Genomic DNA, 12414 nt, shown 5'->3' with positions numbered 1-12414 from the left:
TTGAAACGAGCAAAATTGTATACGATACTGAGAGAATGTCCGACATCTTTGCCGAGGAGAGATAAACATCTAATTAACAAACAGAGATACAAGGGAGATGCTTGATGGAAAACGAGGACCCGAGGATGTAGTCGGCCCTGGCTGAGAGAGATGATTCGTGACATCAGCGCGCTCACCAGCGGTCGCCATGACTACCAGCGATCATCTTCCACCAGCACCCAGCACCACCATCATCCCCCACCACCGCGACCACCACCGCGAGCGTAGCGAAGAGCATCCCCCTCCACGTTAGTCGATTTCAGTTGATTCCAGACCGACGAAGGAAGGTTATCGCACGCGCGTCTCGGGCGGTGTGTTTGTGCGTCGCGTCGCCTTCATGTCTCGGCCGCGTTATCGTCGTCTTCGCTGTCACCTAGACTCGCGAGACCTCGTCGGGTAAAGCGGCGCGCGGCCGCGTGAAAAGAAAAGGGACGAAAGAAAAAAAAAAAAGAAACCGCGAGATCTCCGACACGCGTTCGGCCGCGACGCCGAATTCTCCGGTCGCGCCCCGATACTCCCTCTCACGCTCAATAATGAGGGACATGGCAGGTAAGATCGCCGAGTTGAAGTTCGAGGCACCCCTCGCGCGTTTCGAGGAAGAGGACACCGCTAGCCTGAAGAACATGAACCTTCTGACAGGTGCGAAACAAACCACCTTGTTATTCTTTTCCCTTCCCCTCCTTCTTCCTTTTATGCGTTGTCTGACGTGGGAGTTGTATTTCGCATGGTGTTCTGTTTGGCTGTGTGTCAACCTTTTCAAATCCGTCGTTTGTGCGAGAAAATTCTCTCGAGTTTACAGACACACCGCGACACGTTGCTCCAATTTGTTATTCACGTTAACCGGCGTAAAACAACGACGTCACGCTTGAAATATCTACGAAGATAACACGCTTTTAAAAGTGTTATATAATTGATAGAATATTGAGTTTTTTTCCTTAAAAGGTTTTCAAGGTTTAAAAGGTTTCCGATACAAGAATTTCGATTATTAAAAGTTTAAAAAAATAAAAAGATAATTCTTAATTTTATGATAGATTCTCTAATTAAAGTAGTCATTCGTTATGTTGGATGTTACGAATTTCGCAGTTTCATGCAATCGAATCGGGAGAATTTCGGGCCTGGCTGCAACTGGGTTGCACTCGAACTTTTCTACCTGCGCAGAGAGAAACGAGGAGAGGCAACGAAAAAGCCAGATTTACTTAAGTTAGACCGGCCGGAGGGTCCTTACTTGTTCGAATTTATTTTCGTCGTTCGGTCGCATTGGCGCGGTCGAGAAATTGTCTCCGGTTAAGATTCTTCGCGGAAAGATTCCTTCGAGTCCATCCGAACTATTGTGTTTATTCACGAGTACAGCTATCCCTCGAATTTTCAACACGAGTCAGGTTCGCCGGACTCCATTAATTTTCATTCGCGATGCGACTGATTATCTGCGCTTCTTTCGAGATCATAATCATAAAAACGCTCTTTTCTCAATTATTGTCTCCAAAAAAACAAGAATGAAAAAATAAGAATTTTAATTATTAAAAATCTATTCAACTTGATTTATTTTAAAATCCAGATTACTAGCCGAACATCTTTTTGCCACAATTTGTTTTTTTCCACGTGATGATAGGATATTCCCGCGATCTAAATAATAATATATGAAACAGAAATTACGGATTTCTTGAATTTTTATTTTCTGTGTTATATGCGTCGTAGACTCAAGAAGAGGGATGTATGTAGGGTCGAGGGTTGAGCGATACTTTTATCAAAGCGACGACGAGCGGTGTCATGTCCGATAACGTTCGATATCGCGACGCCAGTCGTCGCGATCTCGGGGTCATCCTTGTGTTTCGTCAATATCGCAATAGCATACAGCCGATGCTAAATTTAGAGTTTACTTCGCAAACAGAATCGAGAGATGTAACTGATATTAACTGTCACTTATAATAAATAAATATGTATATATATCAAATAAAGCGATCAGACATACTAAATTATGATAATATGTGTAATCGATAATGATATTAATTTTAAAAATCGTTAATATTTAAAAAAATTGCTTCTCTTCGACTAAAGTTACGTTATTAATATTTTTCATCTTTTCCTTAGTTAAATGTTTATTAGTAAAAATAATAATATTAATTAAAGCATATTTTTCTTATTGATTCAAGTCTTACAAAAAATAATTATTTTATAAAAACTAATCATTTTAATGTATAAATAATTGAATTGACGCGAATTTATTCATAACATAATATATAATAATTTATAATATCAAATCTTTGGGAAATTAAACACTTATTCTCTTTTTCATGTTGCATAATAAATAATCGCATAATTTTTTATACATCTCTTGATTGTTTTTTAATACTGTAGAACAACTATTGGATGCCAGTCTGGATGCGAGTTTCGGCGAGAATTGCAACGCGAATGAACCACCAACGACACACGAAAATGGCACTGACATCCTCCAGGAAGGAACGTTCAGCCCGTTCAGCGGTAGCCTCGAGGATCTCGTCAACACCTTCGATGAAAAAATCACATCTTGCTTTCGCGATTATGGCACCGACGTGGAATCGCTGGCGCCGGTGCAGGTGCGAACGCAGGAGGAAATTATGAACGAGTGCCAGTAAGTATATTAATAATATGATATTTCAAGCGGGATATATATATATATATATATATATATATATATATATATATATATACCTGAAAGATGTCCTTTTAAGATAAAATTATTATTATGTAAATTACAACAAGGATGTATATCAGCGACTGTTTTTTAGAATTTTTCTTCGTATCGTTAAAAACGTTACTACTCCAATATCGCGTGCTTATCCCATTGGTCGTAATTATCTCAGTTAACCCTAATTAACCTGCACGTAAGTGGTCGCAGTAGTTGCAAGTCGTACGATATTCGGTTCATAGAGAAAACCCGATATTATATTGCAGTATACCGGTTTCCCCGCGAATCAGTAAAAGATAAATGACGATACATCGACGGGAGAGCACGCACGTCTGAAAATTGCCCGTAATGTAATGTACGTGCGTATATATTAACATTGACGTTTACATTTTGCGTACTCGATGGACTCTCTCGCTCGTTCGACAGCTCATCTGAAAGTGGTGATTTCACCATCGCGGAAATAATCACTTATCGCATTACCGTTTGCGCTCGTCGTAATACGCGTAACACGCAATGCGCAATAACGGGGAGCGAATATCTGTATCGAGGGGAAGTAGCATGATCCATACACTTCATCTTGCATCTCGATTATCTAGAAACACGACATCTCTCCTCCTCTTTCTTCCTCTCTCTCTTTCCTTCTGAAAAAACGCGACAGCAGTTTCACCTACTGTTCTATTTAACGCAATGCCGCAGTGAATGTAATACGGTGCAATTTAATTGTAGTATATAATTTCGCTGCTCGATCATTGTATCGGCGAGTAAAATGTTAAATGTCAAAATGTTTTTAATTGTCGTCACGAATTAGTTGAATTAAAGTTCAAGATAAGGCTTGTATAATTATAATAACATCAATATATTGAATTGTTTAGAAAAAAGAGGAATATTTAGATAATTAAATGCAACTTTTTAATCAATGATATATATGTGTGTATATATATTTGCCAAATTTTAGCCATTTATATATTGAATAATTTAAAAATCCCTCATTAATTAGTTCGTAAGCAGACTGATAGAGAATGTTTCGACCTTGCCGCTATTGTTGTATCAAAGAAAAGGAGGAACGAGAGAGAAGACAGAATTTCTTCTTCTACTCGCGAATCTGTCTGATGGCAGCCATCGATTTTCCAATGGAAGAAGTGTGTCGACACCGTTAATACTCTCTACGCGATGTTTACGGCACGCTTTGCAGCTTTCTCTCCGAAGTAGCCGTAGCGTCGCCGTTCCATATCAGGAGAAAGAAAGAGAGGGGAAGGGGCAGGGAAAGAAAGAGAGAGAGAGAGAGAGAGAGAGACTAAATGCATCTTAATTAAATGAATCCCTGTATTAACATTTCCCTTCTCTAATTAATTCACTATCGAGTTTGATTAGTGCCAATTATATTTTTTATGTTATTTCGAAAAAGAATAAATAAAATGTGCTATGGATTACGTTTTTTTTTTTGAGGAAAGTAAAAAAACTGATTGATTACTTGTAAATCAAAATGTTGAAAAATATATTTGATGGTATATTGCAAGATTTAAAGACGTTTAGATGTATTTAATTAAAAGAATTTTAGTAGAAATATTTGTTTTTCTAAACGCATTGATCTTTTCACAATTTTCAACTAATTTTTACCAGTTACTCTATGTATATATAATGAACCTGACAAGATTCACAAGTACATCTCCTAACAAGGTACGACGAGATCTTTCGTAGTGACCTTGCCGGATCTCTTACTCAAACGTGCTGACGTAAGCGTGACTCGAGTTGTTAAACTAGACTCTAGGCTAGAAATTTTCTTAGGACATAACATAATAAAAATTCGTGGCATAATAAAAAAATGAGCGATTACTTTTTTGAATTTATACAGTTTCGTAAACACGAAATAAATTTTATTCATTAAAATTAAATTTTGAATCATGGACACACAAAGCTCCGCGAATAAATCAAAAGAAAGAATTTTGACTATTTTGCCATACATGCTTTCAAGCTTATAGACAATTTTACGGATTGTTAATTATCGAAGGGTGGTTCAAGATTCACAATCCGACAAGCGACCCGGCCAAATATTTTCATCATAGGGTGTAAATTACAGTCGCGACGCATTCACCGACAGGACAAGGTTGCACGTCCTAACGAGCATAACCGAGCAGCAGGTGAAATTCAACGAAGCGCAAAATTGTCTCTTCGTCTGTGCGCAACCACGCACAAAGCCGTTAAATTTATTTTACATTGGATTATTTGCCTCATCATCTCTTTTCACAAACGCGATTTTCGTTCGTTAATTTCTTATACATCCTTTGACAGGTGCAAGATGGTCTTCCTGCACATCTTGATATCTTCATGCAATTTTTGTCAAATTTGAATTTTTATCGATGAAACAATATATTGCGTATATTTTTCTGTTTTTGAAAAAAAACATTTTGAGTATTCAAACAAACATAAGTCAAAAAATATATAATTTTTTAATTCAAACGCGTATCGAAAGATATGCAAAATGAGCATGAAAAGAGAAATATTACAAATAAAAAAAATATAAGAAAAAGGACATACAATTAAAATAAACTACATAGCTATAACAAACAAACAAACTGCCAAGTTTTTTCTCCCTCCAGAGGTCCACTTCTATGATTCATGTCTTTCTTGGAACGACCGATTCAAATGTGCCATCGACCGATACCGTTTTATATATGACATTATTAAAGGGCACTCGGGAGGTGAAAGGAGGGGGGTGGCAATATCCAAATGGCACGGTCTCTCTATTCCGATGACTAATAAGGTCATCGACTCCATCGAGGTCCATCACGCGACAAAGCCGCGGTAGCGATGCGAGTCCATGCGTTCGCAAAGCTCATCTGCGTTTCCGCTGCGATACATCCGTATCGAGTTTTTCCGTCGTCGCGATCTAACGCGTTTGAAACGCAATTCTACATTCATTCCCATTCGTGATTTCACATTTGCGTTTTCTAGCACGAGGCCGAGCACGACACCCAGATATATCCAAGTCACACCGGAAACGGATATCAAACGGTGATTGATACAATTCCTTTCCCTCGATCTGCATTTGACATTTTATCACGTGGCTTGACTCTTATATTCTTCAAAAATTTCACGGATATATTTAGATGTCAAAAGTAAAGACGTTTAATAATCAGATTCGAGTTTTTTAGTTTAATTCGAATTATTTTCGAGGGAAAAAGCATAACCAGACGAGAAAGCGTTAATGTCTAGTTATGCAATGTAATGTTTAGTATAAATGATATAACACAAATTATTGTTACGTGGCTAGTATACAAAGAAAGAGAGAGAGAGAGGGGGGGACTAATATATACTTTTTCCTAGAATTGAATTACTCGCCAAACTTTCCATTTGCTTTAAGCGCTTTTAATGTATATATTTGGAAGTAAATAATTTCTTTTCGATGTTTTGATATTGATGAAACGCGTGGCATGAAAATTTAATCTCTGTTTTGCTCCTTCGTTCGTATATCGAGCCATACACCACCCCTTGAACAGAGGGCGAACGTCAATATTGGCGCGCATGCGCCTCAGATAACGGCAATCTAGGGTGCTTTGCAGGGGTGAATTGATATGAAAGCGCTAGAGAGATGAAACGAATCGTTTCCTTTTAATTAAAGAAGAATTTATATTATTTTAAATTTCCCTCTTAACACAAATCTTGTAGAAAGCAAGCAGATTTAAAAGAATTTATTAAGAACTGTTCATGGAAAAATATGAAATCCTGTTTTTTGAGAATTAATGATTAAACTTTATGATTTTTGAGTTTTTTCTTATCTGTTTTTAATTTTTGTATATATCTATTGCAATTTTTACAAGCGTGCTAAAATTAAAAAATAAATTAACTCAGTGTCATATAAAGCTTCATATACGTTGTCATGAAATGCGCTTGACGATTTGATGTGAACAATGTGTGCGTTGGAGATGAGGCCACTTTACATTAATCGGAAACTCAAGTAGACTGGGTTGACCTCAATTTATTAACTCACGACATCGAATGGTCGATCAATGTGCGTTGGCTTTCACTCTGATTCATCGCAATCATTTCTTTCTTTGTTTCTATTTCGGCAAGCATAAACACATATGCGAATTTTGGACAGAGAATAGATATTTAAAGATCAAAATATCTAATTTCTTCAATGCATGTTATAAATTTTAGTCATATTATTCTATTTAAAGTCTGGTATCTTTTCAAAGAAGAAAAATTGAAAGCTTTCATATATTTTCATGTATTTTAAATTCAAAAGATTAACGAACCGATTTAACATTTTTTTAAATGTTGAATAATACATATCAAAAGAAATCGCGATCCTTTCAGTAAACATTAATTGAATTGAATACCCGATAAAGAAACTTTAAGAAACATTTGTGAAACTTCAGCATTTGAAATTAGTGAAATTGAACTGTTTGTTTAAGACAAAGCTCAGTCACTTTCAAAACACATGGCTCATATTATTCATCAACCGTGAAAAGAAAGGACATTTATGAGGGACAGAAAGAGTTAGGAGAGAGAAGTATTTTGGTTTAAAAGAACATTATATCATGCAGATTTGGATGCCATTTTGTGTCGACTCCCACGATTACATTGTACGCAAATTCGCGCCGCGAGAAGCTACTTTGTTCCGGTGTGTTAGTTCCCCGCGTGAAGAATCACTTCCCTTCAGTAAACGACACGTTACTTGCCGTAGCATCATTGACTTACGTTTTGTTTGCACGTGATTAAATGTCTTATCTATTCAGCGCATACGTAACGCAGGAAACACCCACAGTCTCCTCTCATGATTCATTATTTGGCGTCCTAGAAAACGGGAAATTTACGGACAGTCTGTTGCTCTCACGACAGCTGTATAAAAGATGTCTTAAGTATATCCTAAATGGAGGTATTCTCACGAAAATTATGTAGATATTAAAATTAGGTAAAACATATATTAAGAGAGAAACACATATTAAGAAAGACGAAGATTTCGTGAGAAGAAAAAAAGGAGAGAGAGTCTGTCTCGGGAGTTATACGTAAAGAATGTCTCCGGTATATGTTTTTACATGATGGAACATATTATATGAAGCGACTTAATAATACTACTACATTATACCATTCTCGTGGGAGCATCTGCATTTATTGATCGTGTATCAGACGTCACGCTCTTGTAACAAACACGTTTGTAAATTGCGTGTCCTTGACGCTAAAATTATGATGAGATACATTTTCTCATTAACCTTTAGGTGGCTGGAATTGTTTGTAACATCTCTATAAGCAAGTGCTTTCATTGGTCACCATTGTACATAGATATTTTGGTAAAGAAATTTAAGGTATTATATGGAAAAAGATCAAAATAGAATGTGAAGATTAAAACACGGTGAATGAGCTGTTTTAAGATAATAATGAGACAGCATTATGCGACATTCCGCAAATCAATTAAAATTGTATAAAGCACAAGACGATTTTCTACATTGATTGCTTATTTTCGTTGCAAGAAAAAATAACATATTTCAAAGAACATTTTTTGCTAAAGATAAAAAAATACGATGATTCTAACATAATATTGAATCATTCGAGCGAACAAATCCAATGACACACGAGTTTAAGACGTATTCGTTTCCGTGAGGATACTATAGATTGGAGGATATGAATCATGCGAAGAGGCTTCGCATCTGTTTACATTAATACATATTTGAATGACGTAAGAGAAGAGCGACTGTGTTAAGATTGAATAAGTCTTTAGCAAGCACCACGAAGTCTTTTAAGCATTATTAACGTATATATATTTGATTTTTTTTTAAGGATGTGGTGGACGATCACGGGAACTTTTGGAAATATATTACCGATCGACTGGAGCAAATCTTATGCGAGAAAAATGCACATGCCCGCGTTGAATCTGAATGAAGCACCCGCTTCGACGGAGAGGTAGCTACTTTTCGGCTTTACATATACGCAGTTTAATTATTTTCATCAAAGATTTTACTTTGCAGCGACTATGCATCTTTTTACGCATTAAATTTTTATCGAAATTACTTTTTCAATGAATTCACTTTGTTTCTTTATTTAAATCAGTGTTAGGGGTGCTGGTCAATTCAATGCTTTCGTTTTTTTTTGTTCGCTGTAGACCGGAACTAGAGGATTTAAGTAGCGAAGACGAGGCAGTTGCGACAGATTTGGATATGCATGCTTTAATCTTATCTAGCAGTACTGATACTCACAGTCCGGAGGAGCCTCTCAAGACCGCCGAGGAGGTTCTTCGCGAGATAGATGACATAATGCAGGTAATCTCTTCAGTGCTGATGTATACTCATATAGTAGTAACTAGTGATTTGCATTAATAATGCATTTTTTGTTACCGTAGGAAAGTCCGTCAATGGAAAGATCGCCAGATTCCGAAGGTTCCATGTTAGATAGTGACGAGGCTTTGGAAAGAAGTAGAGAAGTACTTGGATCACCGCTTCACGAGAAAAGTATGTATTGAAAAGCTCTTTTTCTTTTAAAGAAAAATATCAATAACAAATATAAATTTAATTTTTTTCTAAAATAAAAATCTGTGTTAAAGAGTCGAATGTGTTTTTAGAATTGAAGCAACTCTCCTCCAGTCAACTGACTGAACTTTTTGGCGAGATGGAATCCTTAGTTGCGGCCTTGAGCGAAACGCTAATCGCTGAGCTCGCACTTAGGGATGAATTAGAATATGAGAAGGAACTTAAGAACCAGTTCATCTCTTTACTGTTGGCTGTGCAAAATCGACGTAGGCAGCATCATGTTACGAAGAAACGAAATCAAATGCAGAATGGTACTAGTCCGTTACCACAACATAGGTCTTTGCAAGAGCCAAAGGTAACTTATACCATCGTGTCGAATTGCGCATTTACATAATATATTTTACATTATATATATATATATATATATATATATATATATATGTGGGGGGGAGGGATGTAAAAAATCTAATTTTCAATAAAAAAAAATAATCTTTAATATAATTTAATTGTAATTTGGAAGAATAATAAAGTAACATAATTCTAATTTAATACTATTTTTGTTCTAGTACCTGACGACTGTTATTCCATATCATACAGATAGCGGCCCGCCAGACAATCAAGCCTTGCAAGTACTTATTAAAAGTAAGTAGTCGTCAATTCTTAATCATCATGTATGTCTCATTATATATGCCAATAATATATTTATATATGTCAATAATTTATTTGTAGTATTAAAGGCCATTAGCGAGGATAGTCCAACAGTACCCACCTTGCTAACAGATTATATACTTAAAGGTACTCCTGAATTTAATTTAATTTTATTGAATGTCATTTACGTGTGAGAATTTTAATAATTTTTTCATTCAGAAATAATCTTAACGTATATTGTCAATTTATAAATATGTTAGATATAAATATTTAAGAAATATTTATATACAATTAATATATTTTTTCGATAGTGTTATGTCCAACTTAAAAAAGGATACACCAAAAGAAAAGTATAAAAGGAGCGTCAGAAAAATATCACGTGCTCTCTTCTTGCCAGTACGCTTTCAGCCGTCATTGTGCCGCATGTTACTGCATAATTAGCTTATAAGTTATATTTCGGTCACACTCGATTACTGTATTGGCTGTAGAAGTAAAGTCTCCGATATTCTATCTAGTCTTAATTTATATATTATGATATGTACATTACTTGCTTAAGGTATCGTAAGTATATTTTTAATAACTCGCGTAACATACATATGTTACTGATTCGCGTAAATCGTGTGTTATTCTTACAGTTTTCATATTTATATTGTATCATGACTCATATCAATTCAGTTTTATATTTTTTTCTTGTACATAAGAATCTCGAGAAAAGGCTTTCTTATATGCAAAGCCATCGCAAAGGCAGCACAGAGCTCCTTATTTAAGATTGTACGAATTGCTATTTGTGTAGATCAGTTTCTACTTAAGGAATTCGAATGTGTATATTGTTGTAATACTAGCTCTAGTATAGCTTAGAGATATACTCTTCATTCACCGGTATGTCACGCGCAAAAAAAGATGTTAACAAATCTTACAGTCAGTTAAATTACTCGCCCCCACCATACGATAATATAATTGTTCTCACGCAATGCAAATGCTCGAGACACGTGTTCGTTAAAGCGAAAAATAAATTCAACGACTTCACTCTCTCAAATTTCATCATCTAATAATTTATTATAACTGCTCCATTATTTGTATCCCTATATCTTAATCCTTTCATCATCTATATCTTCTTTGAATATATGGCACAAATATATACTTTATACTGCATTATACGTGACATATACGTCGCAAAAAAATATACTTTAATATTAGAAAACATTTGATATTATCAAATATACAATTAAAGATGATCATCTTATAAATTTAAAGATCAACAAATCAGTCTTTGACAATATCATGTAGGACATTGCGGAGCTAAATAGCTTGGTTGATAGCAACAGTTTGGACTGCGACGATACCACTTGTCCGTCTAAAATATGATACATTATGATGCATGTATGTTTTAGAATGCAATTAAAAATTTGTATATAATTATGTATATTATAATTTTGTTATTATATTTTAAATCCGTAATAAAAACCATTGACTTGCTTTAACAAAACGATTGAATTCATTCAGAAATTATATATATATATATATATATATATATATATATATATATATATATACACATACGCCTTGCCGGATGTAACTGCGACCAGGTGTAAATTGCGCTATATCTGATTTGAACTTATTAATATCAAAGAATTTCATAACCGTGACAGTCGAAGAATGAGTAATGAGAGGTCTGTTTACAGGAAATGTCCACGCGGGTTTATATTTATCGGGGCTAGGCTTAACGTACCACGCGTTAGGATCATATCTGGGATCATATTTAACACACATTGCTGGTTTTCTTTTTTTGCGTCTGAAATTATAATTAATACCCGTTTTTTTATTTCTTTTCTCAGTTCTAATAGTAGTTGCGATGAATTTTTCTTGATTTGTTTCAATGAATTGCGTGCTCATATTCTCACAAAGAATCCATTTCCGCAAAGAGACACTTTAAGCGTCGCAGCTCTTGACCAGAATTACATATTCTGTTAGAGAAACCCCAATTTCCAAGCGCTTCTGCTACACCGATGCCATGGCCTCTGGAAAACTCGTATTTACATGGTATCATCGATACAGCCATTCTTATTATCTAAGGACTTGTTAATTTTGCAAAAATACCAAACACTGCTCGACACAGAGGAAAATAGATTTATTTGACGTTTCGTCTGTGTGAAGTTTGCTCTGACATGCACTCTTTTCAAACTTTTTTTTTTAAACAATCGCAAAGAGTTTTCTTAAAGTGCATTATTATATTTCACGCGAGCCAAATATAAATTTGACACGCGACAACTAAATAAAAGTTGCACTGTTTCTTACAATAAATGTACTTTTATTTTAATCTAACAGTAATAACATAATGCGAAAAGAATGTATGTATATTTATATAGTATGTAATATATATGTATATGTATATATACATATAACACATATATAGTATATTCAAATGAAACATAGATTTAATTTTTATAGAACAACGATTTACTCCATGTTTAATTGAATATATCATATATATTACATATATGTATATGTAAATGTATATTATTTATACATATACATATTTATATATGATTTATATATATGATTTATACATATACATATTTATATATGATAAATTTATAT

At 34.9% G+C, this 12414-nt stretch overlaps 2 protein-coding genes across 2 annotated transcripts; one reads left to right on the top strand and one right to left on the bottom strand.

The window, feature by feature from the left end:
- Positions 1–285: 285 nt before the first annotated feature.
- On the top strand, positions 286–10326 carry LOC105253653 (fasciculation and elongation protein zeta-2). Its single transcript, XM_011261808.3, has 9 exons — positions 286–678; positions 2395–2647; positions 8483–8605; positions 8805–8961; positions 9042–9150; positions 9261–9523; positions 9735–9810; positions 9898–9963; positions 10128–10326. Exons 1-9 carry the CDS (start codon positions 573–575, stop codon positions 10142–10144), a joined length of 1170 nt encoding a protein of 389 aa, XP_011260110.2. The 5' UTR covers positions 286–572; the 3' UTR covers positions 10145–10326.
- Positions 10327–11095: 769 nt separating this feature from the next.
- On the bottom strand, positions 11096–12183 carry LOC112637836. Its single transcript, XM_025408423.1, has 3 exons — positions 11718–12183; positions 11377–11608; positions 11096–11170 (listed from the first exon to the last, which is right to left on the bottom strand). Exons 1-3 carry the CDS (start codon positions 11873–11875, stop codon positions 11096–11098), a joined length of 465 nt encoding a protein of 154 aa, XP_025264208.1. The 5' UTR covers positions 11876–12183.
- Positions 12184–12414: the final 231 nt, after the last annotated feature.

This window comes from Camponotus floridanus, unplaced genomic scaffold (genome assembly GCF_003227725.1).
Source record: "Camponotus floridanus strain SB8 unplaced genomic scaffold, Cflo_v7.5 scaffold21, whole genome shotgun sequence".
In the NCBI taxonomy this organism is placed as follows: Eukaryota; Metazoa; Arthropoda; class Insecta; order Hymenoptera; family Formicidae; genus Camponotus; species Camponotus floridanus.
This window is presented reverse-complemented; position numbering and strand designations above follow the sequence as displayed.